Source organism: Neolamprologus brichardi, chromosome 20, assembly GCF_056152115.1.
Source record: "Neolamprologus brichardi isolate AB-2024 chromosome 20, ASM5615211v1, whole genome shotgun sequence".
Classification (NCBI taxonomy): Eukaryota; Metazoa; Chordata; class Actinopteri; order Cichliformes; family Cichlidae; genus Neolamprologus; species Neolamprologus brichardi.
The window spans coordinates 15,010,247-15,035,855 of NC_142123.1; the positions used below are offsets into that span (position 1 = coordinate 15,010,247).

The 25,609-nt window shown below is 42.6% G+C and overlaps 1 protein-coding gene across 2 annotated transcripts; it reads left to right on the forward strand.

Annotated features, from left to right (window-relative positions):
• Window positions 1-25,609, forward strand: wu:fa11c10 (protein FAM110A). 2 transcript variants are annotated; one of them, XM_006804045.3, is made up of 3 exons: window positions 1-118; window positions 22,035-22,427; window positions 22,712-25,609. In XM_006804045.3, the coding sequence occupies exon 3, from the start codon at window positions 22,722-22,724 to the stop codon at window positions 24,111-24,113; it is 1,392 nt and encodes a 463-aa protein (XP_006804108.1). In that variant the 5' UTR covers window positions 1-118; window positions 22,035-22,427; window positions 22,712-22,721; the 3' UTR covers window positions 24,114-25,609. The 2 variants fall into 2 exon arrangements, with proteins under 2 accessions (XP_006804108.1, XP_006804106.1); XM_006804043.2 differs by lacking the exon at window positions 1-118 and adding an exon at window positions 14,047-14,182.

The following is a 25,609-nucleotide window of genomic DNA, read 5'->3' on the forward strand; positions in this document are numbered from 1 at the left end:
TTCGTGAAAGTGAACTCCAATGCCGTTAGCTTGCTGTTGGTTTACTTGTGTTTAGATGCTTTGACACAGCTGTTTGAACGTCGAACTGCATTTGCTTTACTCAGAGTTGGTTTTGCAGGTGAGTAATCTTTTTGAACTGCTCATTTGTATAGGTTAATGTTACATATTTTTGCATTGTGTTAAGGTGATCTTAAGATACGAATTAGTTTTACTATTGAAGATATTGACTGTGGATCTGTAGGTTCGCGATTGTAGAGTCTGAAATGGCCCACTGAGCTTGCAGCAGGCCTCAAATGTTGCGGAGAACACCATGCTGGAAAATGTGCTCTTTAACTGGAAACGTGCACAAAAGACGTGTTGCATAAGAAGAGGAAGTCGTGTAAAAGGATGTGAGTCTGGTTTAAAGGTCATGCAGAGCTTCACTGTGCTCGGGATGTTGATGTATTAAAGCTCAGGTTTTTGCCAGGGGGGAGGAAAACGGTTCCCTTTTCTGTGTCAAAGGAGGAAGTTACGGCCCTAAATGCATTGCTGTTGAATTGGAGGTCCCTTCCTGTATTGACACTAGCAGCCTTCTCTTTTGGACCAGCTGATTAAGTCCAGAGCAGGCTTGTTTTTTTTTTTGTTTTTTTTTTTAAACCTTTCAATCTATATAGTCTATTTTATCTATCTATGTCAAACGCATGTCTAGACAAAGTGAGTTGTTTTGTATGTGATGTAAGCTCTGAATCATGTTGGGTAATTTCTCTGTCCACTCCTCTTTGCTAGCAGGGTCAAAAGGTCAGCTGAGTTATCTTTAAGATACCACAATGGGACCTGATTACAAAATTCTGCGTGTGAGGTAGGCAGGTAAAAGATTGCAGTAATGGGCACAAGGTGAGGTAAATGCCTTGCAACACTTTTCACCTGGGGCAACAGTCACAAATACACCCTTGTAATTTCCATTCTTAATAATTTCCAGGATAGGAATGTGTGTCTTGCAGCCTAGAAAAGTCACTCACTTGCCACTTTTTTGTTGTTGCTGTGGCTTGTAATTGAGCTAATGTAGATGGGACTGCTTCTTACATCTATACTGGAAAAACATTACTACTATTCAAACATGTTTATAGCAGTGGTGAAGCTCTGGCCTACTGGTATTCGCATTTGACTGCTGAAGAATTTGCAAAGACTTTGTTTCTGAAGAGAGGAAACATCAAATAGTAGCAGGAGTGTGGGTTAGTGGTGTCTGGAAAGAAGCTTATGGGGCTTTTAGACAGAGACCCACCGCAGCCTGAGGGTGTACTTTCACTGTTTTTGAAGCAATAGACGAGATCCTGCTCTTCTAATGCGATTGGAAGATGTTACGTTAACATTGATAACAGCCTTTTGTCTAGTTCAGAAACTCTGCATGCTACTTGGTACCAGCAGTGCCAAAATACCAAAATAACAAAGGGCTGTTTGGTTTTGTTTTAATTCATTGAAGAGCGTGTCACTGAATAGCACTCGCGGAAACCGTGCTTGTGTGTAAGGGTGCATGGTTAGACGTAGCAATCCACTGTTTTCTTATGAACTTCCTCTCACCTCTAAAGACGTGTTGACTCTGTCTTTTAGGTTATCTGATGCATCCTGAAGCAGAAGTGAATATCTAATATTGTAGATGACTGTAGTTATGATTTTGTACTTGTATAAATAAAACAAATAATATAAATTTCCTTTTCTTTTTTTTTTTTTTTTTAAAGCTTCTATTGTAGCCTCAGTTTTCTCTTAGTTCACAGGAGTGCCACCCAGTGTGGCTAGCAGCGTGAAGCAGTCTGGTCATTCTCCTCTGACTTTTTCACCCAGAGAACACAGCTCATTTCATATTTCATTTTTTTTATTCTCAGAAAATCTTAGAGATGCTTGTTCAGGATTATAATAATAATAATAATAATAATAATAATACATTTTATTTGAAAGTGCCTTTCAGAACACTCAAGGACACTGTACACAGTAGAATTAAAAAAGCAACATAAAAGCAAGCAGTTTACACAATCATAAAAGCATAAGACATAAAACAAATTTAAAATAGCAGAGTGGAGAGGTTATGTGGGATAAGCTATTTTGAACAAGTGAGTTTTGAGTTGGGACTTAAAGAGAGAGAAGGAAAAGATATTTCTTAAATCGGGAATTCCAGAGTCGTGGAGCAGAGCCGCTGAAAGCCCTGCTCCCCATGGTGGCAAGATGGGGGGAGGGGATGGAGAGAGAAAGGGAAGAAGAAGATCTAAGACATCGAGATGGGGCGGTGATCTGAACCAGATCAGAGAGATATGGAGGAGAGAAACGATGAATAGCCTTAAATGTGTACAAGAGTATTTTGAAATTGACACAATATTTGACCGGGAGCCAATGCTGCAAGACAGGAGTGATGCGGTGGATAGAAGGGGTCCTGGTGATAACACAGGCAGCAGAGTTCTGGACGCGTTGGAGCTTGTGGATGGATTTTTGAGTAAGACCAAAAAGAAGTGAATTACAATAATCAATCTGGGAAGTAACAAGGCTATGGACAAGAATGGCAGTAACATGTCGGGTGAGAAAAGGATGGAGATGATTAATGTTGTGCAAAAAATGCAAGTAGATCAGCAACTTTTGAAATGCTAGCCAGCACCAACAATCAAGCCATGTTCCATATCGCTTTCTTCTTTGTTCTGATGCTCGCTTTGAACTTCAGCAGGTTGTGTTGACCATGTTGACTTGGAGAAACGGACTGGGCTGCAGCTATGTGATTGGTTGATTAGGTGTCTATGTTGGCGAACAATTAAACAGGTGTACCTAACAAAGTGGCCAGTTGCGTAGTAGCCTTTAACACGGGACTGTAAATCTTTATAAATCAGCTTTAAATGAGCAAGGTTTTTCTTGTTTAAAAAAATTCTTTTTGCACAACATATTTCATAATATTTGCCCAAATATAAAAGACATGTTTGATCATCAAAATGTCAGGTGTGAAAAGATAAGACGATGGATACATTTGTCACAGTAACGTATCAGACTTATGGACTTTAATGTAAGAGGACAGACGCGGCTATGTGTGTCATTCTGAACCAGCAGAAACCCAGAATGATGCTTTGCTGTTCCAGAGTCTCTCAGAGCATCTTTTTAAGAACAAAAAAATCTTTCTTGTTTACTTTTCAGTATTTTGGTCCTTCTGGTGGTGCCTCGTCGTAATTTTAGCCTTTCTGGGAAGGGGGGGAAAAAAAAGGAGCAATCCTTTTTAGTCAGTGACTGTAATGTCACAGTTTGTGCCCAACATAGCTGCCACACAGATACACACATGCTGGAACATCTCATCTGAGTTACTCCAGCCTGCTGTGATGGCACTCATAATAGTTTGGCTCACCGCTGGAGTCTAGTCGTGTTCCGTTTTCTCTCAGCTTATCCACACTGTTTATGTGGCAGCAAGCCTGTGATTAGCTGCAAAATATCATATTTTCCATTGAAACCTACACACCATCCATCACAACAAATAGCCACCAAAATAATAGTGTGGCTTAAGCTATGTAATGCTCCACTAGCTGTAGACTGTAATATAGCCAACAACAAGGGAAAATGTTTTACTTTGCAGAATGCACGCTGGGTTTCCGTGTGTATATGTGTGTGTTTACATGTAAACACTTGTCTTTGAGAGAAAATACAATGAGTTCTGTTTTAGTCGAGTTTTGCCGAGATTAACAAAGGGAGAGTTTGGAGTGGTGTGTTCGTAGGAGGCACAAAGACTCCCACTACGCTTGTTGCAACAGTCGGTATTATTCATCGTGTCACATGGACTGACTCAGAGGCTTGCGTTTTCACACTTGCTGCCTGGAAGCTGTCAGCGTTGCGTTGTTTTGCTGAGTTTGCCAAGTCCCGCTTGTTGTCTCTTTCTCTTCTTCTCCTCTTTTCTGTCTTTGTAGCTTCCTGACTTGTCTCTGGCTCTCATCTGTTCCACGGTGCCACCTGTGTTTTGAATTTTATCTTCGTCCTGTCCTGCAGTTTATCTGCACTGACATGGCGATGAGGTCATCTTACACTGACACTGTTATTCAGACTGGGGAGAGTAATCTGCTCCATTTGGCCAGAGTATACAGCGCAGCCACAGCTACAGTTGGGCGTTATGCAACGCTGTTCCAAGAACTACTTTACGTTGGATGAACCAGATTAGTATCAGATTTATTTACTCACATGTCACTAAATATGATGTTCATTTTGATTGCAAGTAAATGGTAAATGGACTTGTGAAGGGCTTTTTGAGTCTAAGCCCTCAAAGCACTTTTTCATAGCACTTTATTTGTTAGGCACTTTCTAACGATCACACAGACTCCTTGTCGTCTGCTGAGTCACAGCCATCCAAATGTGCTGGCGATTAGAGGTCAAGCATCTTTTCTTGTGCTCATATATACAATACTGTGCAAAAGTCTTGACCCACCCATTATTTCCTGATATTTTTGCTAAGAAAATGGGTGTGCACTGGCTGAAATGCAGCCCCAGACAATGACAGAGCCTCAATCATTTTTCACTAATGGCCGTAGACACTGTTGTACATCTCTCATCTCCAATTAATGACAGTTTGAACCACATATTTCATTATATTTCATTTGGATCGATCACCCAGAGTCCAGTCCTGGTCTTCAGAATGACCTTGTTTCTTGTTTTTTACGCACATGGCTTTTGGATACTGTTCACACTGTGTAACCATCTTGTAAGCTTTTCATAGATTCAACTAAAGAAATGTGAAATTGCTTCTTTGCTAAATTCTGTTGTGTAGACACAACACTGGTTTACCCCTTTAGTTATGTGTGTTTTTATGCTTGAATGACTCACGGGTCTGTGTTAAGTGGGTTAGCAAAGAAAGCAAGTAAGTAAAAAAGTAAAATTTATTTATATAGCGCTTTTCACAGATAAAAATCACAAAGTGCTTTACAACACAGGAAATGGGAATATAAAAACAATATAACAGTAAATAAAACAATGTAAAACAATAAAACTATAAAAACAGCATAAGAAGAAATTAATCAAATGCTTTTCTAAATAAAAATGTCTTCAGCTGTTTCTTAAAAGAATCAATGGAGTCCATGCAGCGAAGAGACAGTGGGAGAGAATTCCACAACCGTGGTGCCACAGTCTGAAAGGCCCGATCACCACGAGTTTTAAAACGAGTGCGCGGTACCACCAGCAGTCTCTGATCTAATGACCTTAAAGCCAGAGAAGATGTATGTGGTTTCAGCAGGTCAGATAAATATTGAGGAGCCTGACCATGTAGGGCCCTAAAGGTTAGAACTAAAATTTTAAAATGAAACCTAAAATTTACAGGCAACCAGTGAAGGGAGGCCAAGACTGGAGTGATATGCGATCTTCTCAAAGCATTCCTCTGAAAATGATCAGGTACAAAGTGTGGACTGAAAATGAGTGAAAAGAACAGCCAATGTTTAAACTTTGAAAGCCTTTCAGAAAAACCTGGTTAACTATTGCTCAAGACCACTTTAAAAATGTCCTCCTTGGAAGCAAAATAAATCAAATGAGGGGTGACTTAAAGTGTTTGCACAATACTGTACATTGAAATGAGTTTACTGAACTCATTCCTTGGCCATTAAAAGAAACCTATTCTGCTTGTTTTCAACTCCCGGACAGTTAAAAAATAATCCTTACTTATTGTTACTATGTCTTCGTGCAGCTCTTCAGTTCCTCTTTCAGAAACGAGCTCTGCTCCCTTTGAGGGAACTTTTTTTTCTGATTGGCTGTCCATTACAGTAGACTTGAAATGTAGCTATGCAGGACTGCTGTGTTCACAAGTGGGACTGCCTAAAGCAAAGGTGTCCAACTCCAGGCCTCAAGCGCAGGTGTCCTGCAGGTTATAGATGCCACCCTGGGTCAACACACCTGAATCAAATGATTCAGGCCTCTGGAAAATTTCAAGACATGTTGATGAGGTAATTTAGCCATTTAATCAGCTATGTTGGATCAAGGACGCGTCTAAAACCTGCAGGACACCGGCCCTCGAGACCTGGAGTTGGACACCCCTAGCCCTAAAGCAAAACACGAGAAACAGTCTGAAGTCTGAGCTTTTTATGCTTGCAGAGATCACATGCACTCACTGATCTTGATGAGCTTTTAGACATTGATCATGTTTTAATATTTTAACCATTGTATTCAGTATATCTACGGAACAATTATAGGTCTACTTTAAGAAAGTCCTTCATTGCAATATTTTAATGTCATGAGATAAAAGCAAGAACTTGTAAGTGAAGGGTAAATTGAGGTTGTTGAATTTTTATGGTCTAGTGGATTTATTAACTTATTCAACAACCTTCATAAAATGTTAATAGGGGAATTTTTAAGATTCATTTCAGTGTACTGCAGCTGGCTATAATGGTGAGGATCGGCTGAAGGCTTTAAGGACACTTGAGCCTAAAGCAAGTGGAGAATTGCTTTATGTGTCTCTACGATGGACTTACTGGGCTGCAGTGACTCCCAGCTGCACCCACCAGAGGAGGAGCTGGTTATAATGCTTCATTATATAAGAAAATACTTGCAGAGATTGTTTAGTGTCTCCTTTCAGTTGCAGATTGCTGATTCTTTTTTGTCTCTTCCAGTTATTATTTTTGAATAGCTGAGCAAAGCAGATTTTCTGCCCCCAGTGTCTGAGAAGTGTTATTTAGAACCAAAGGCTCTAAAAACTGATCAAAAAAACGTTTTTACATGTTTGGTTTTTTTTTTTTTTTTTTTTTTTTGTGTTCATGCTGTTTTTTTGTTTGTTTTTTACAGAGAGAATTCTTTGAATTTCCCGGTCAGGTTAAGCCCTCTCTGGTCCAAATATCCTAGATGGTATGAGTCATGCGGTCGTACTTACAGTTTAGTCAAGTCTCCTCCTAAGAAATGAGGTCAATGTGACTTCTGGTCCTGGCAATCTGTGCCTCTGTATCTCCTGACTTCTCGAGGTCAGCAGCTCGGGGCTCTCATGTTGGTGTAGTGACTAAGAGATGCTGTGTAGCACAGAGAGGAACTTGACCTATTAAAAGGAAAACCCATGATTTTTTTAAAATTTATTTTTAATTTTTTTTTTATTTTAATTTTAATTTTTATTTTCAGTGGAGTTGCTAGCTGAGCGAGCCTGCACAAGAGGGAAAACAAGTTTCTGAAAGTGTTACTCGAGCATTTATTTACTAAAATATGTATTTTGTTCCCAGTATCTACAGTTAATGGTGTTTTTGTTTGGCGCTATTATATACAAGCAGCCCCCGCACGCATGCTTTCCCTAGCCCCTTACTCTAACCATAACCTAATTGAAACGCTGATATTAAAACCACATTTTGAGCCTCAAAAGGGCCTTCAAACTTGTGAGGACCGGTGTGTGTCCTCACAAGTGACTCTTGGTTCTCACAAGTATAGTAGAATGCAGATTTCAGTCCTCACAAAGATAGCTAGACAGGAACACACACGCACACACACAGGGCCATTAATCATTGTTGGATCAGATACTGGGATCTAGACAGTTAACACTGAAGTAGTTGCAACGACAGAAGTAGAAATATCTGGTTTGGTGAGTCTGTGCTTAGCTTTGACGTGTCACTGACTGCTTGCTCATCAGTTCTTGGATTCTACACACATGACTGCGCCTGTTGGAAAGCATTTACGTGTGTGTGTGTGAGATACGGTGTGTTCGCTCTTCTGTATTTTTTTATTTTTATTTTGCAAGGATCTTCCATGTGCTCCACCCTGCTGACACAACTGACTGATGTCTGGATGCCACGCATCCTTTTCTTTATTCTCAGAGGTCTATGCTTCATCACTGCATGTGTGGGACACTTTGCCTCTTGCTTGTCATCGGTGCCTCTGGCTGTTTTGAGGTCATTATTTGGAAACGGGCTTCTGGTTAACCATTATTTACCCTGCCCCCTCTACACGGGCTAATGACCTACTAACTAAATAAACAGTTTTTAACATGTTGCTATGCTATAGATCTCTGCTGCTATATCCTGTTAGTATCACCTTTGCAATGCTGTCTTCATGTAGATGCAAATTGTTTGTAGTGTTGTACAGAGTCCATTTCACGAGGAAGGACCGATTGTGATTATGAGTTAGTTTTTGAGTTGGAAAGAAATGCATACGTGAGACGATAAATGGCAGTCAAAGAATTCAGTGAGAAGTTGATATTTGAAGGGAAGTTTAAGAAAGTGTCAGATTTGACTGTTTATTCTATAAATGCAGTTTTATTCACTGGTGACTGCTGAAAGTAAAGTTACTTAACATGATGCTTTAAAATAAGTGCATGCAGGTTGTCGGGTTATTTATGTCATATTGTTAGATTTGTGGTTATATTGTTAGGGGTAGCTTACCATAGTGGGAAAACATAGTTATTATCAGCATACGTGAGTAAGACGGGTAAATGAGCTATATTCTGGAAACTGTTATCCACATGTTGTTTGAACAAAGCACACGGTCTTTTAAGGGCAATTTTGTTTCCGACTTCAAAACAAGTTAGAAAATGACTTTCCAACTCTGTAGGAGGGGCTCTCCTAAGAGCAAATAAATGCAGGTTTACTCCTGAGCCGCCTCTCCCAGCTCGCTGAAACAATGTGCGGATTGATGTAAGCTTAAGTAAACGGTGTTCTTAATGAGCACAGATGTAATCTGGTACACAGTCATTAGTGTTCTTCCCACTAATTCCATAATGGACCTGTAGCGTCCAGTTACTGTTGTTAAACAAGGCGTGATGCACCATTAGCAAAGTTATGTGCAGGGTTGTAGTGAGTAACCTTGCTTTGAGGCACAGCATTGGTACGTGTTGTGTTGCTGGGTTTTTAGAGCTTGAGTAGTTGCAGGTCAAGTAAAAATGTAATTAACCAGCAAAGAATTCATAGCGGCATCATTCTTCTTTATGCTGCCATTTTTCTCTCTTTCTCTCTTTAAGAATTTGGGATCAAAGCTTGACTCTAACATCACAGAATTTGCACTGAGGAGTTTGGATGTTAAAGACCACTTGTTGGGTGAAAAGTGTAGTTTTAGTTTTGTAACACACATATTGTTGCTGGAGCTTCAACTTTTTTTCAGGTGTTCAGATATAAAAATTAGCTGCATTTATTTGTTTTGTTTACAATTTGTTTAAATATTTTGCTTAGGGATTATTAAAGTATTCTGATTCAGATTTTATATCGCACCAATATAGCTATTCAGGAGTATTTATGCCTGGGAAATAGTTGAATGTACAATTGTTTAAATAAATAAGCAAACGATGGAAAAAGTATTCATAAGATGAACCTTTGAGGGAAGTGTAGAATCCAGTGTATACCTATTTCAACCAGTAACCAATCATATGTTTCCTTACTGTGTGTTTTGTATATGCTGGGGGTGAGGGAGGCAATCAGAAGAAAGTTCACTTGAGTACCTTTTAACACAATTCAGTCATGTGTCATGTCATGTCCTGGAATTTAAAATGTGGATGTGCACGTGAACAGAACAGGACTGCTTTAAAATCTGCCTCCTGTGAATTCTCCTACTTAAACTGCATTACTGAATCTCTGGTGTACCTTTTTAATAGAGTAGAGTAGAAGTGGGCAGTATGAATAAAATCCTCTTCCTGGGTTAGTGGGGACGTACAATTTCATTTACAGCAGTGGCTGCAAAGATCTAATGAAACCTGAAATGTTCAAGGAGTAACTGCCTCAGTAAGAACTGTGTGGTGAAGAGTCCTTGAGTATCATGTTGCTCTGTGTTGGTCAACACTTTAGGTGCATCCACATAGAAAGCAGTTTGCTCTTTGTGCAGCACTTTGTTGTGTATGGGGATGTCCATTTACCGCCCTGTCATATGTCAATCAATGGTAACCTTCGCTCTTTTTGGTAATTGCTTCAGTTTAACTTGGGACCTGCCCACTTAAATAACTGCTGGAAACATGAAGTTGCCCAGTGTCAGTGAAATTCTGTGGTCTCTGAATGCAAATGCCCTTCACTGTGCGAACTAGCAGGAGTATCTATAGAGAAACTTGGACCACAGGAACGTACCTTCTTGTGCTTTTCATCCAAGCTCTTACAGCAGTGCTTTTGAGAAGTTTTCTGTGAGTTATGTGAACACTCCTACTCTGTTACCTCAGTTTGATTCCTGCAAGATGACAGACACTGGGCCTGCTTGAACATGCCAAGCAGGCCCAGTGTCCAGGCCCAGGAAGAGTAATGTGACATGTTAGCCCAGCAAGTCCCTGCATTTGTGAAGTGTATCTGGGTGTGTGCATCAAGTGACAGAGATTATAGTTGTGGTATGAGAGAAAGTGGGTGGAGCTGTAACTTTATCCCCCCTCACACTCTTTCGGTGGTCTCGGAATCAAAAAGTGTGTGAGTGTGTGTGGGGGGGGGGACTTCCAGTGGGTTGTCAATATTGACTCAACATTGTATGAGAGCCTGTGTGTGCATCTGTGTATCATAGATCACAGAGTATTTGCCAAATGAGAAGGCACCACACATTCACACTAATACATTTAATCCACCTGCCTCCTCTGAGTCTCAGAGCACAGTCATGTGTGTTAATGGAAGACGTTCAGCGAACGCTCTCTGACTGCTTCAGATACTTAGAGCACCATGTCTCTGTCTCAGGCATAAATTTAAATATATGAGAAAATTCCACATTTGCAAAGAAGTATGATCCTGTCTTGGTGCTTCAGCATCCTTTTTACACGATATAGTCCTGTCCTTATAGGATCATAATATAATTTCATAATAAAATCTGGTATTTAGTTTTACATCTTTGTTGAGGTTCAGAATTACAGAGGTATCGTTCTGAAATATGTCAGCTCTAGATTTTATGGCTGGCGTGTAACTCCACTAAACCTTCTAAATGACCTTTTCTGTAAATGCTGGGACATTGATCATTATATTTGAGTTTTTGGATTTGCTTTTTTGTTTGGGGGGGGGCTTGAGATGGCTAATGATGTCAGTCTGAAGTAGCCAATAGCTGACTCTACCCTAAAATAGTAAACTTTTGTTGTTGTTTTTGCTCAGCTGATCTTATGTGTAGTTTTATTGTGTGGCAATCATAAAAATAAATGTAATGATTTAGCTTAACTTCCCAAATAAATGCACAGAAGTTATTAGCTAATGCTAGCAAGCTGGGTTAGCAATCTTGCTAGCATCAGTTAGCCAAATAAAATATACAGGTGCATTACAGAGAACTGGATAACTGCTTATATATAAAGAAATAATTATCTTAAGCTGGGTATTTTAAAATGTGATCCCTCTGAGATTGACTCACCTTTTAAAGCCAAACTCAAGTGACCATGAAAGAAACTGCAATTTTTGTCACATCTCTGGCTTCAATTTTTCTGCCTGGAGGGTGTTCACAATTGCTTCTTGTTCACTAGCACTGCCTCTACTCTACTCTACTGGGTTTCGGTCGTTTTTCCATTACATTTGAGAACCAACATAATGCGCGTGGGGTGTCGTTATATATACCTGCTGCTAAACCAATAGTAAACACCTCATTATTGGACCATGGTGTCAGTTTGTGTTTAGCCATTTCACTTGTTGTGGGTTTCAAAAATGGCGGGTTTGATTTTTGTGAAGGAGTTGCTGTCATGACTCATCCATTGATGTCACTCCCCCCTTCATCTGCACCTGCTTACGTCGAGTAGGTACTAAAAAGTACCTGGTACCTGTCCTACCACCTAATGGAAAACCCTAATGGTCTGGTCAAGCCGAGTAGGTAGTAGTGGGAAAAGAGGCTAATATGTCATACTGGTCAGAGATCATGTAGCTCTACATATGTGACGAGAGAACGTGGAACAGAAAGGGAGAGGCTAAAAGGGGAAAACTTTTGACACAGGATAAAAGTTAGCAGATTATGCGCAGGGGGAATAGAGAAGTTTTTGTGATGAAGTGGAAGGGAGGAGAGGAAGGAAGGGAGGGAGGAGAGCCTAAGTGGAGGTAGAGAAGGTGTTGGAATGTGTCAACCCAGCTGAACTATTTATTGTCCTATCTAACCTACTCCCGTTGTGTTAATGCAGAGCCGTCGACAGCGTTTCCTCTGCAGCACGGAGTGAAAGTCCCCTCCTAATGCTGCTGCCTCAGAAGAATGACTGACCACTGTGTTCATGTGTGTCGGACTCAAACCTGTGACTGTGTATGTGTTTGTTGGTCTGGTGCAGCCTGCCCTGACTGCTCCTTTAAACAAGCGCCGCTGTGTGTTCAGACTGTAATGAGCAAGAGCAGCTCAGCCACAGTGTGGAAGGTGTTAACAAAAAAAAATACTGAATGTAGAAGACAAGTTTGTTTTGCTTTTTTGTGTTCTTTAAATATAGTACACAGAGTTTTATATATAGTATTCCAGGAATCCTCTCGAGGTATTCCAGTAGTAAGGCTTCTCCTGAACTGCTGTTTTACTGCCTTCATTGACAGGATATCCTCAGCCACACCTCTTGGATAATAATATTTGCTTTCTTGAATTCGCCCACTGTCTGTTAAGCCACTCCCCTTCCCGACTTTCTCACTTACTAGCATACATCGTTATCTCTGGATCTGTTGGAGAGGAAAGGGGTAATATTTCACTTGAAGAAAGCTACGAGTGTTTTTATTTGGACGTTGTCACAGATGGTAAATTAAATGGAACCCACCTGGAAAATTGTAGTCCTCTCAACTCTACCATTAAAATGGTTTGGAGGTTGACTTGAAACAAGGCCCTTATGATTAGGGATGCCACGTTTCCATTTGGAATTAGATGCACATATGTTGGCTTTGGGTACCGATACTGAACACTGACCTAACACCTAATCATTTTTTTCTTTTTTTATTAGTAAGTCAACATCAGGATGGACTTTGCTTTAACTTTGCAAATACATCCAGTAATATAAATGTACTAAATCTGTATTTAACATTTAGGAAAATGTCAAATCAAATTAGGCCTGAGATGGGCAATATTTATCTAAGGCACAAATCTAATTTAAGCTATGCTTGAGAGTCATTACTCTGCTGCATGAAACTGTTATTTACAGTTTAGTTTCTCCTTTTCCGGACCCTCGCCCCCACCCACCCTCCACCCGTCTGTAGAGCTGCAAAAAAAGGCAGGAAGTGAAATAACAATAATTGAGTTGATGACAACACTTAAGTGTTACACAAACAAATGCCCTGCTAGTTTCTACCTTTATATAATAATGTCTCTCTGAATAAAGATAACAAGTGAAAGTAGATAAGAGATGGAGGCCAAGGCGTCTTCTTGCTGGAACTTTCCAGTCAAACCAACTTGGTGTGACCACAGTTGACTAACTTTACATTTAAGTAAAGGGAGACTGTGTCGCAGGCATTTTTGGGAGTACATTAGCTCTCCTGCTAGCTGCTGCTGTCCCATCAGCTGTTGTCACTCATATCTGCTGCAGCTTTTTAAGTCAAGATCAGAATTCTGTACAGTCCACATGTTAGATCAGTGCATCTCTGCTCTGGAGGGACTGGCTGTTTATCTCTACAGTGTTAAGATGAGATGATAAAATACAATCCACAGAGTTAAGTTTGGATTTATTTATTTATTTGCTCTGAAAAGTCTTCATGGGGACGAGAGGGTCAAAAGGGTAACAACTAGTAATTCAGTGTTTGCAAAGTAATCTGCTTGGAGTGCAACACATACAGTTTACATACTGCTTCCACTAGATGCTGATTGCCGAAGCGTTTCAGTGACCTACAATGTTTCTTTACCGTTTATTTATTTATTTTTTTCTGAGACTGATAATTCTGCTAAAGCTGTTAAAGAAACTTCTTTATTCTTCTCTGATTTTTCCCTTATAGTGACTGGCGATACCTCAGCATCCGGATGTGATACACAAAGCCCCGTTACCTTTTCTGGTATTAACGGTGCCACGGTTCTGGGTAACTGACGGGACAATTTCAAAGAGTTAAAGTGTCAGGAAGGTTTGGGTCACTGCTTGGAAAAACTCAGGCTTCCTGTTCACATAGTGTTGGGTTTTTTTCCTCCTCCGGTCTTTTCCTGAGGTGGAGTCTTCCCTTGGATGTGGGAGGAGACGGGGGAGAGTCTTATAGCTTGAAGAGCAGAGACTCCCTCCAGGTTAGTGTTCATTTGGCTCATACACAAGTATTGGCTCACTGGCAACTCACAGCAGCTGAGAACAGCTTTGCACGCTCGGAGCTGCTGCCTGCTTCCTTCAGCCTGACACGTTCAGTATTTCTTTTTGGGTTTCCTAGAGCCGGCTAACAGCTGAAAGATTGTAAGTAAACTTTGCTTTTTCTCCTGTTTGAGCACAGTCAGCAGTGTGTACACGTGGGGGTTGTTTATCTAAACGGAGGGGAGGGCTTGTTCCTCTGGCAGGTATCCACAGGACAGGTCATGCTTCAAAGTTGTCAGTTTATGGAATGATTTGGTTTTCTTTTCCCTGTTTTATTAAAATGACATTCAGTTCTGGATGAAATCCTGCATTATCACAGCAGGTGCTATTGTCTGTTTCTCTGTCGCTGCCGGTGCTTCCTTGTCCTTGAGTTGGGTGCCAAACCTAAAAATACTGGTCTTGATTATAACTTTTGGCAGCTCTGCTCCAGGACTATTTTCATTCTCTCAGCTGTAAGGGGCTGCGAAGCTGCACGTGTGCTGGCAGAGCCAACAATGTACCCTCCCTAAAACTGAATTTAAATTCTTGTTGTAGAGCAACGTGTTGTGCTGACTGTTGTCACTCCAGAGGTGCTTCAGTTTATCTCCCACATAATATCTCTCTTTAAACAAGTTGACTTTTCCCCACTCTTTTTTTTTTTTTTCTTTTTCCATGAATGATTTTTAGGTTTTCAGCACCAGTGTGAGAGCTAATCAAGGATTACACAAAGGGTTAAAGGCAGAAGAATGTGTTCTGTGTGAGTGTGTCTGTACATGTATGAGTAAAACACTGCTTGTATCCAAGCCAACTCTGAGGCCTAGCCACTGAGGCGACTCCAGTGACCACTCTCCCTTCCCTCTGGTGTGTGTGTGTGTGTGTGTGTGTGTGTGTGTGTGTGTGTGTGTGTGTGTGTGTGTGTGTGTGTGTGTGTGTGTGTGTGTGTGTGCGCTTTATCTGACTAAGGACAGCGATGGGTGATTGTGTCTGGAATGTGTTCATCACTATGTTAAAGGAGGGGATATTTTCAGTCTCCTCCCTTTTCGTCTTGTTTTGTTTGTTTATTTTTGGTTGCTTTCAGGCTCTCCTTTTACTGTGTGTGTGTGTGTGTGTGTCTCTCTTTATGGCAGCAGATGACTGTGCTTAACACAGTTATGTCCTTTTAGTATGCAGCTACCATGTAATTGCATTAGTATGTATATTTACTTGAATGCTTTAATACCCCAAGGTGTGAGTGTGCGTTGTCTAATAGATTAGCTCCAGCTGACTGAGGTGGGAGTAGTTGCCCCCAACCACTGATGCAAACTCCGATCAGATGGGGGGTGGGTGGGTATATCATAGTGGATTCTGTAATCAGCAAAAAATCTTTGCTGGATCAGAGTTATTTTATCCTCTGGAGATGCAGCAATGGCAGAATGTCTTCAGGCATGTAAATTCAATGAGTGGTAGCCCTGCATGTTAGTACCCAGAATAGGAGGGAAAAGAATCGTCGAAGTTCTTACAGTTTGTTATATTTCTGGGGTAAAATTATAATAAAAATGACAGTGCTGAATCTTTTTTCTGCATCATAAATTTAAGCCTTCACAGGCATGTAAAGGTTGGCAGTGGGCACTTGTATAGACTATGTTGTAGACCAGGGGTCCACAATCCCAGTCCACAAAGGCCAGTGTCCCTGCAGATTTTAGATGTGTCCTTGATCCATCACAGCTGATTCAAATGGATAAATGACCTCCTCACATGTCCTGAAGTTCTCCAGAGGCCTGTTAATGAACTAATCATGTGATTCAGGTGTGTTGACCCAGGGTGAGATCTAAAACCTACAGGGACACCGGCTATCGTGGACTGGGGACCCCTGTTGTAGACCCTACATACATTCAGTGCAGAAGCCTGAAGTGGCTGTGGTGAGACTCATTGCACGTGTCAAGCACATTATAAATTCTGATGCTCTACCTCAAGCGGTTACAGCGTGCTTAAACTATATAAATCTCACAGATATTTAACATTTTGTGATGATTGGAGGGTGGCGCTCTGAGATTACAATTGAGCCGTGTAACTCTAATGAGCTCTAAAGTGAAAATAGAAGCACAGCACACAAGTGATTTACATACCACTGTAGGCCTCCTGCCCTGAAGGCTGTGAGCCTCATGGGACCCCCCTGAGGGGGGGTCATAGGTATAGTTTACCCCCTACTCATGAGGGTCACACACAGTGTGAAGCGCCTCTTGACAATATGTAGTTTAGGATCACAGTTGTTAACAAAATATGCATTTTTCTATCAGTGGTTGAAAGGGTGAAAAATGGCTAATGATATGCAAATATCAGGCAGTCTAATTTATATACCTACGTATTATTTTGCACTTGAGCTCAGGAATAGTTCTCAGTTTTAAAACCTAAACTTCTTGGGTATCAGACCTTTAGCAAAAATACACTAGAACTCGGGCAGTAATTGTAATTACACTCTAATGAACTAATTGTGGTCAGAACTAGCTAAATCAATAAATCCATAAAATCAACAGTCTTGTTTGCACTGCTGCCTGCTAATGTCCGCCATCTCTGTTCACCATATTACAGTGCAAATTCATACACAATATTACTTGACGGGTTAAGAGTTGAATTAGCTAAATTGTTATAATGCCTTAACTAACTTGGTTGTGTTGCTAACCTGACTCACTATAAGAATCTGTTTATGTTAATGTTGTGTCTGTATGCACTGTTTATATAGTCTTCTCTGTCTGACACATCTTAACTTGATGTCAGCTTAAAAGGAAGTTGGAGTAAAAGGCAGATGTTTCATTTTCATTTACATACCCGTTAGATGTTCTTATCATCTTCTTTGCATACACTTTACACACTGTTCTTACTACTTACTGCACTCAAATGATCCCTATATCTATTTTTTCCCTTTATTTTACAAATGTGGACACATCACAGATGTTCTGTATTTGTCTTCACAGCTTGGCTTAGTTTTCCCGAGGGAGGACTCAGCCACCTGCTCTCCTCTGATTACCTACTCAGTCAAAACTCTCTTCCTGACGTGAACACACAGGCACACAGACACAAGAGTTCATTGGTTTGACCTCGATTTTCCCCCCTCTGGTGTAATTGTACATGGATGCGTGCGTTTCCTGGGGCCACAGACACAGACAGATATGGGCAGAGGTGGAGGAGGGGGTTTAAGGGGAGATGGACGGACGGATTGACAGAAGTGGGGAGATCCAGGGGAAAAAAGACGAGCTGGAGCTGGATGCTATAATAACTGTCGGTTTATGGTTCAGTGGTTGTTTTTGCAGTCGACTCGACTCCTGTCCGTATAAAAACAGTTGCATAACCTTGTCCAGACACTTCAGTCATGCATGTCAGTCCATCCAGCCAGGAGCTGTTTTTCAGTTGGAAATAAGCAACGTGGCTGAAGCTGATAGCCGCTCAACAGAATAACAGCAAGGTCTGGCGCTGTCACGACCAACTGTCTGTCTTCATTATCATTCTTACCAGCTCCCTAAATCAGCCCTAAGGGGAGTGGTTGATAACTTTTTGAACCCTTCTTTTAAGCTCTCTATTGATTTTTAAAAACTGAAGCTGAGTGTCCCAGTGGGATAATGGGCAGGGGCTTGTGTTGCATTAGTTTCTGTCCAAGCTCGGTCTGATTCTCATCAGGTTATCGTTCATCTAGAAGCCACAGGGAGGACACCAGCTGAACCCTGCACTGAGATGAGAGATTTGTTAATACGATTCATCTTGCTTACTGTCCCGTTTCTTGACCTTTTGTTGAACTGGGTTTTGGTACAGATAAATTCAGGTCTGGTCCAAATAGATAAACTATAACTCTGTAGACCTTTCTTTGGCTTAACTTGCAAACAGATTTGCACAGCAGGTGAATGACTTAGTTATAACTAAATCAGGGATAAGTGCGCTCAGTCATCTACAGAGCCAGGAGCAGAAAAAAACTGCCTGAGCAGTCTGAAGCATGTGATTTTGGTTCACAAGATCACTTACCAACTCACTGACTTCATTATTTGTTTCTATGAGCATGGAGCATTGTTTGTTTTGCTTTTTTTTTTTTTTTTTTTTCTTCTTCTTTTTCCTGAACACTTTGGATTGTAGTGCAGCATTTCCATGTGGACTTCCTTGCAGTTGACAGTCAGGTGTTCACAGGCTTCAGGAGCAAACCGGGAAACTCCAAGTGTCCAGAAATAGACGAGCTAAGTTCACCACGAAACAGGGTCAACCTGCAGGAATTGCCCACACTCCAGCCGAGGACGTCTGTTTGGTTTTCTCTCTCCCACTCACGTTCTGTTGTGAAATAAATCCCGGCTTCCCGCTCATCCCTCCAGTGGGTGAAGCAGCTGAGTAGTCACTGCTGATGAACTCACCACCTCTTTCCTTCCATGCTTTGGTAAAGCTGACAGGCTCAAAAACGGAAGGATTTGAATAGTATCGCATGGAGCTGCACTCTGACTTTGAGTCAGCATCAGGAACTGTTTAAGACTCAGTGTGATTCATTCTTATTGTGAGGCTCACCCTGGATGGGAGGTTGACACTATCTCTCTTAGTTGGGCTTTCTCTTGTTTTCTCTGCTATTAGATATTTTCTAATCTTGCCTATTCTCACCTTTTTCCTTTTTCCTCCTCCCCCACCCTCCTCCACTGCAACCCGTTTCCTCACGAGCTGCTACTTATTCAGTAACTTGCTAGAAAATATTGGCGAAGCAAATTGCTCCCATTCATGGGCTCTCTCTGTAATTACACTTAAGCTGGCGGCACGGTCAAGTCAGCTGTGGTAAAATGCCAGTCACTGTTTCCTTTCAGCTGCTTTACAACATTTGTGCGCGCAGACATTTTGGGCTTCTCTCTTTGATTTCAAACATTCTGTTATTCACCCCCCACAGTCACTCACACGCCATGAAACGCAGTCTCTCTCTCTCTCACTCATGCAGACATCATAAACCATGTTGTTAGCCACTAATATGATGGTTAGAAAACTGAACGTAAAAACAGTCCCATTCATAACAACTCAGCGGTTTGCATAGTTTTGTGATGATAATCACAATGAGCAAGTTTCCATTGAGGAATAGGAATATCATTCCTCGGCCCGTTGCCTTTTTGGAGACATCATCAACTGCAGTTACAGAACATGAACGGAAACCGAGAGGCAGAAAAGTTAAGAGAAACGAGACGGAGCGCTGCTGCAACGCTCAACTCGTGGACCGGTGGGGACGAGAGGCTTAATGGTGCCGTTTGCACACACATTAGTCCCATTAGCAGAGCGGCTTTTAGCCATCTGACCCCTTTCACTGGAGAAGATGAATGACAATAGCTGCTGTTTTTAAAGTAATGACTATCCAGGCTCACAGTATTTGCATGTGGACGACTCTTCTCATTGGCAGGCTCAAAGGAAGAAGGGTAACTGGGTTAACATTTACATAGTTAAAGCAAATCTAATCTCCATGAAGAGGGAATTCATTTAGCAGTTTGACGATAATTGTTGTCAGTTGTTGGAACTCGTTCTCCTTCACTAACAATATCAATGCACAAACTGTTGAGCGCAGTATGATAACAAAAAGACCGAATAAAGGGTGGATCAGGGGATTAGAGTTATCAGCAGAGGTGGGTTTATGCTGGTGTGACAGGGGATCTCCTGCCCCCTTTGTGTCTGTGGGATTTGTTCACACCAGTAATTGTGTATAAGTGTATGTTAGTCATTAGGAGTGATAGAAATCAATAACCACACTTTAAAAAGACAAAATGTGTAGACTTTGGATCACAAGCTGTTTGGCTGGACATTTTGGGACACAGTGAAATAGATCAAATACTCCAGCAAAGGTTCGCAGTTCTTACAGAAATTAGTGTTTTTAAAGACATGAAAAGACTAAATCTGGAGCAAAGGAGGTGTGTTTTTTCCTCCTCTTGGCAGAGGGCTGTGTAAGTGTAATGACAAGGCCACAGCATACTAAAACCAAGGTGGCTGAGGTTTCTGTGACCTAACGTTTGTCTTCACCGTTTCTGTTGAAGCATTTTCTCTAAGATGAGTTTCTTTGAGTAGATTCAGGGACAAGAAATTCTATAATTACCTGAAACCTTTTAACCTTTTAGCTGTTAAACTGCTAGTTAGTTTGTCGTGAGGATGATGAATGTAGGAAAACAACGATGTGAAAGAAAGAGATCCACATGCAGCAGCAGATCAGTGATGTTTTACATATGTTTTATGGAGATTTCCTCAACTTACACAGTCTGGATGAAAGTGCTAATCAGCACAGTGACGGGGAGTGTGTAAGTGGCTCCAGGTAGGTTGTGGTCTTCAGTGTATTTACTGCTGTGTGCTGCAGGTATTTACATTAGCGGGTGGAGCGCCACCATGGTGTCACATAACTGGACGTGTTGTGCTTAACCGTGTTAAGTTGCATTGAGCGCTATGATAAGTTATGATAACGATGAACATGTGGAAAAAATACAGTAGAGCTGCTTCCCTGCAGTGGTTTGAGCTTTTTTAGGACACCAAGACAAGTCTGTGCTGACGTCATCTCGTGACTTTCTGTCCGCTAATCCAGCTCTCCTTTCTTTTCCTACGTTGCGCTCACTTCAAGCTTTCTCTGTATTGTGTTTTTCATAAAAGACTCTTTATTTTATTATTTTTTTTTGTTCCATCCCCTGAATGCATATATTCCCAAAGGCTTTGTGCAGAAGCTTCAGGTCGTCTCACTCATGCTTGGGAATCTTTTTTTTTTTTTTTCTGTTTTTATTTTTGTGCTGCAAAAGTGTTTAGTTTGAGTAGTTTGAGGTAGGCTATTTTAAACTCTTCTTTGGTCTGTTACAAGATGAAAGCTAAGCGTGTGTGTGCGTTTTCTTTTTAAGTGTAAGCTGTCAGTTTTTCTCTCTCGTCTGCTGCTGGTCTGGTGTTTGTGGATGTGAGCGTGAAGAGGGAGTCAGACGGGGCGAGATGTTGGGGAAAAACAGGGTCACATGTTGAGGGAGACGGGGAAGGAAGACGGCTATAAAAAGATTAATTAAAAATGTGTGGATAGACGTTCTGGAGAAGAGGTGGAGGTGGGGGAGGGGACGCACCATGCCGTCTATCTGGATGTGATGTAACCCTGGAGTGTAATGCTGTAAATGATAACATGCAGCAGGGAAGAGGTGGAAGAGGGGGAGAGTGGGGTTGTTTTTTTTTTGTTTTTCTGTGGAATTGAAAGGGGAACTAAATGAACAGCATGTGTGTTAGCAGTGTTTTAAAGCCCTGAAACTGAGAGAAATAATCCAGAAGTTAATTGTGCTCCAGCAGAGGAAAAACTTTGTCCCAGTTCTTTGTTTAAACTTTGGTTTGTTCTTACACTATTTTTCTTTTCTTTCTTTCTTTGTAAAGCAGAATCAGGTTTGGGGTCTGTGATCTTTATCTACTTTGTCTTCATCAGGCTAAAATGCAAACACACAAACACACAAAGCCACACAAAGAGCTCAGCAGCAAGAACAGTTGTGCAGGCTTTCAGTGTTTTTTCACATGTTTTCATAGCACCCCACTGAGCTTGATGCAAGTCAATGTAAAAATTGCATCTGCGGTGCCCCTCTTTCCCCCCGCCGCCCCCTTTCGCTCCCCCCTTTCTCCCTTTCAAAGAATTTTCATTTGAATGAAAGCCCTGCCTCAGTTTTGTTGTGCTTGAAAGGCAGGGGGAGGGGCCCAATTGGTCAGGATCTCTTTTGAGCCTAGCCAATGCGAGCACACCTCTTGCCTCCCAGCCCGCCCCTTGTACCCCCTCTGAGTCTCCCGGCGACATGCGATTGGCTGGCTGGGAGGAGCCAGACTCTGTATTAAAGCCTGTCCGTCTGCTCCACTTCAGTGTTAAAGAGAGTCCCCGTCTGTCAGCCAGAGAAGTGTGCGTGCATGTGTGAAAAAGAGAGAGTATGTGTGGATGCGTTATGTTATTAAGCGGTGGAAAGAAAGTGGAGGTTTATCTGACTTGGACTTGTTTCTTTCTAACCCTCTCCAGGACTACAGGGCGCTCCTGCTGAGTTGCCGGCCGGCTTTTTGGATCTGATCACAACTGGACAGGCGGGCTGGGGCTAAACAGAGGATTGTAAAGAGGATCAGAGAGGCTGTGGTGTTGTCTGTGTAACTGACGACTGATCTACAAGACTTGCCTTTTGGATTTAAAGAAACAAAAAAAAGAAAAAGACTGACCCTGACCCACAGTCTCTCACTGTTCTGGATCACAGCTGAGTTAATAGAGGTGGTCTGCATAAGGCTGGTGTGAAGGATCTGACCCCAACTGACCCTGTCTCGCAAGTAGCCTTTCTCTGAGCCCGGACTGGGAAAAGGGACAAAAGTGCAAGAGAGGTGTCGTGGAGGACAGACGAAAGGCAGAGGAACAGTACAGCGACCGGTAAGGAAGTTAAAGGGGGCTCTGAGAGCACGGGTGTGAGAGGGGGAGGAGTGGGGAGAAAAGAGTACAAAAGAGCCCTTTTTTTGTTTCCCTTAAGCTTAGAGAGGATGTGTGGGAGCTCTAAAAGGATGTTCACTGACCATTAAAGCCAGGTGCTCGCCTGCTTCTCCTCCTGTCAGCTAGTGTCTGACCATGAAGCTGTAAAACTGTTTTCACATACAAGTGAATTATTTTATGTTCCAATTACTTGTAACTCATGGAAAATCTCTATTTTCTCTGTCCAGCTCGTGCAGAATGCCAGTGGAGACCCTGCGGCCCTCAGATGGCCGTCTGGCCGGGGTCCCCTTTACCTCTGCCATGCCTTTCAGGATACTCAACAAGGGTCCGGATTATTTCCGCCGACAGGCTGAGCCCGGGGCCCGCAAACTAAGCGCCGTGGAGCGCCTGGAGGCCGACAAGGCCAAGTATGTTAAAAGCCAGCAGGTGGCACTCACCCGCCAGGCCCCCATCCAGCCTCCAATCATCCGCAAGCCCCTCGTCCCTTCGGGGATGATGATCAACACCCCTCCAGCCCGGAAAGTTAACCGATCGCCGGCTGAGGGGGAGAACACTGCAGGCAGGCAGGGAGCAGGAGACAGGAGACGACCTGCTCTAAACTTGGATATTCTAAATAACCTAATCAATGACGTATGTGATGGACCATCACATTGTTCCCAGTCCTCTTCCTCCACCTCCCCTTCCTCGTCATCTCCGTCATCGGGAGCTAAGAGCATCGGTAGCAGTCTTTCAGGAGAGCAGGAGAGGAGCAGCCGACTCTCCAACAACCTCAAACCTTTGAATCACGCCCTCGCCAACTCATCGTCCACCTCCTCCTGCACCTCCTCTCCACTCAACAATCATCTTCGGACGGCGGCAGCAGAAGTGATTCGACGTCCGCCCCCTGTGCCAGCTCGCGCCCCCCGCTTTGGCGTTCCAGTTCCCTACAGCTCCCCTAACTCTGTGACAGTACGCAGGGTGGACGTTCGGCCTCATGCTGAGATACGGAAGCCCCAGAGAGCTCAGCTGCAGCCACAGCTCAGGCCCAGACAGACACCCCAGGGCCAAGTCGCACACCCCCAAGTCCCACCCCCGTCACCCCCTCCCCCCTCTCAGAATCAACCGCAACCCCTCCCTCAGTCATCCCAAGCCATCCCCGCTCCTTCAGCCTACCTGCCACCCAGTCCAATGCTAGTCCGAGCAGGCATGATCCCTCCAGCCTCACCCGCTTTCACCCGCATCTCGAATGCCAGCTCCAAGGGGTCTGCCCGCAAGCACCCATCACTGCACCGCTCCAAGTCGGACCTGAGCGACCGCTACTCCCGTGCCACAGCCGACCTGGAGCGTTTCTTTAACTACTGCGGGTTAGACCCCGAGGAGGTGGAGGGAATGGGCGGAGTGGAGCGCTTCACGAGGGCCAACTCAGACATTGTGTCAGTCTCCAAGCTCCGAAGCGTTAGCACGCCCAGCTCGGAGTGTGGGGACGACCGGGTCAGGGAGGACGAGGACGACGAAGACGACGGTCCGTCAAGAGCCAATGAGCGGGTCCCGTATGGCATCTCTGTCATCGAGAGGAACGCTCGAGTCATCAAGTGGCTGTACGGCATCCGACAGGCGAGAGATTCTAACAACGCCGTCTCTAACGTATAGACCATCAGGGACTCGGACTCCTGTTTGTTCATCTTTTGCTGCCTTACGTTACAGATACGGATAATCCTGCAGTTGATGTGTTTCCTGTAAAGACTTTCTTTTTTGTTCTCGGAATTTCACATCAGATGTTTAGAACTGGGCTGCAAGTCAGGACTTGCAGCGGAAGATGCACCCCCCCTCTTCCTTTTGTAGGTCTTGTATAACAATATTGGTATTGAAAGCAATAATAGTCAGAGAATGGTGAGGATGAAGGCAGAGGATGATTGCGATAGGGTCTCCTTATGTAAAGGTACTCTGTGTGTGTGTGAGTGAGTGCGTGTGTGTGTGTTGGCACAAAGGCAGACTGCCACTGAGCAAGCCAGGAAGAAAACCACGTTGATACTGTGAAACTTTTTCACACAAAAAGCTTCTACGATCATATTCCTGTTTTTTGTTTTTTTGTTTTCAAAAACCTTTTAGGCTGTTGGACTGTTATTATACACGTTTGTGTCAGCATGCAAGTGAATCGTTTGTATACATTATATTTTAGGGTATGTCATCAAGCACACGTCTTCCTTGCACACAAGTTCACTGCACTGACTCACGTTCAGGTCAATTACAGTTAGTGCTGTCTGTATATCGGAGTGCAACGTCTTCTAATTGTGCGCATCCGCAACACTTTCTCACATCGTGGCTCACGCTGTACTGCTGGTGCAGCCCGAGAAATCAGTTTGCTGTGTATGTCCCTGCACGGATGAGAGCAAGTCATATGATGAAGGATGAGCTCACATGTAGACGGTTGAAGTAAGTGTAACATGACAAAGATATTTAGCCTCCAGGGTGGGAAAAAATTAGAGGGAAAAACGAAAAGATGGATGAAAGGAAGACTGAAAAGAGAATACTCATGGATCAAAAGAAAAGCTATCTTTGCTGTATGAATATGTCTGCGGCTCTGAAAGTGTCTCAGGAAGATGGCATACTAACAAAATGGACCAATATTTATTTGGAAAATGTAATTTAATGTATTTTTTAATATTGGATGACTTTGTGTACAGAATTCAATCTCTGTTCTTAAGTGCAATCTGATGGTGTTTACTAGAATCACAGTATATGTAGGATGACAGTTAAATCCAGGAAGGAGACAAATGCAAAGTGTGAATGTTGCACCTGTCTCTCTGTGGGGAGCACAGAAAGTGAGACTGTTGTGTATTTATTCAACTTCCTGTTTGTCTGGGAACAAGAGGTCTGTCTCCTCCCTCACCCTGTGTGAGTTCTCTCAAGTTCTCCTCTGCATCTACCGCCTTCGTAAGCTATCCAGCAGTGTGAGTGGCGGTCACGTTTCTTCAGACGAGAGGGCCGGAGAACACAGGAGCTGTGACGGTGGTGAACAAAGTATGCTGTTGAATCCATCACTCAATGCCCAAAGAGTCTTCAAGAGATGAGAGATGGAAAATGCTTTACCATGGTGTATTCTGAGCAGTTAATAAAAAAAACAAACAAAATGTTCAATTACGTTA

Bases quoted from the DNA above. Each gene is read 5' to 3' on its own strand.
- wu:fa11c10 (XM_006804045.3), top strand. From the start codon at position 22,722: ATGCCAGTGGAGACCCTGCGGCCCTCAGATGGCCGTCTGGCCGGGGTC.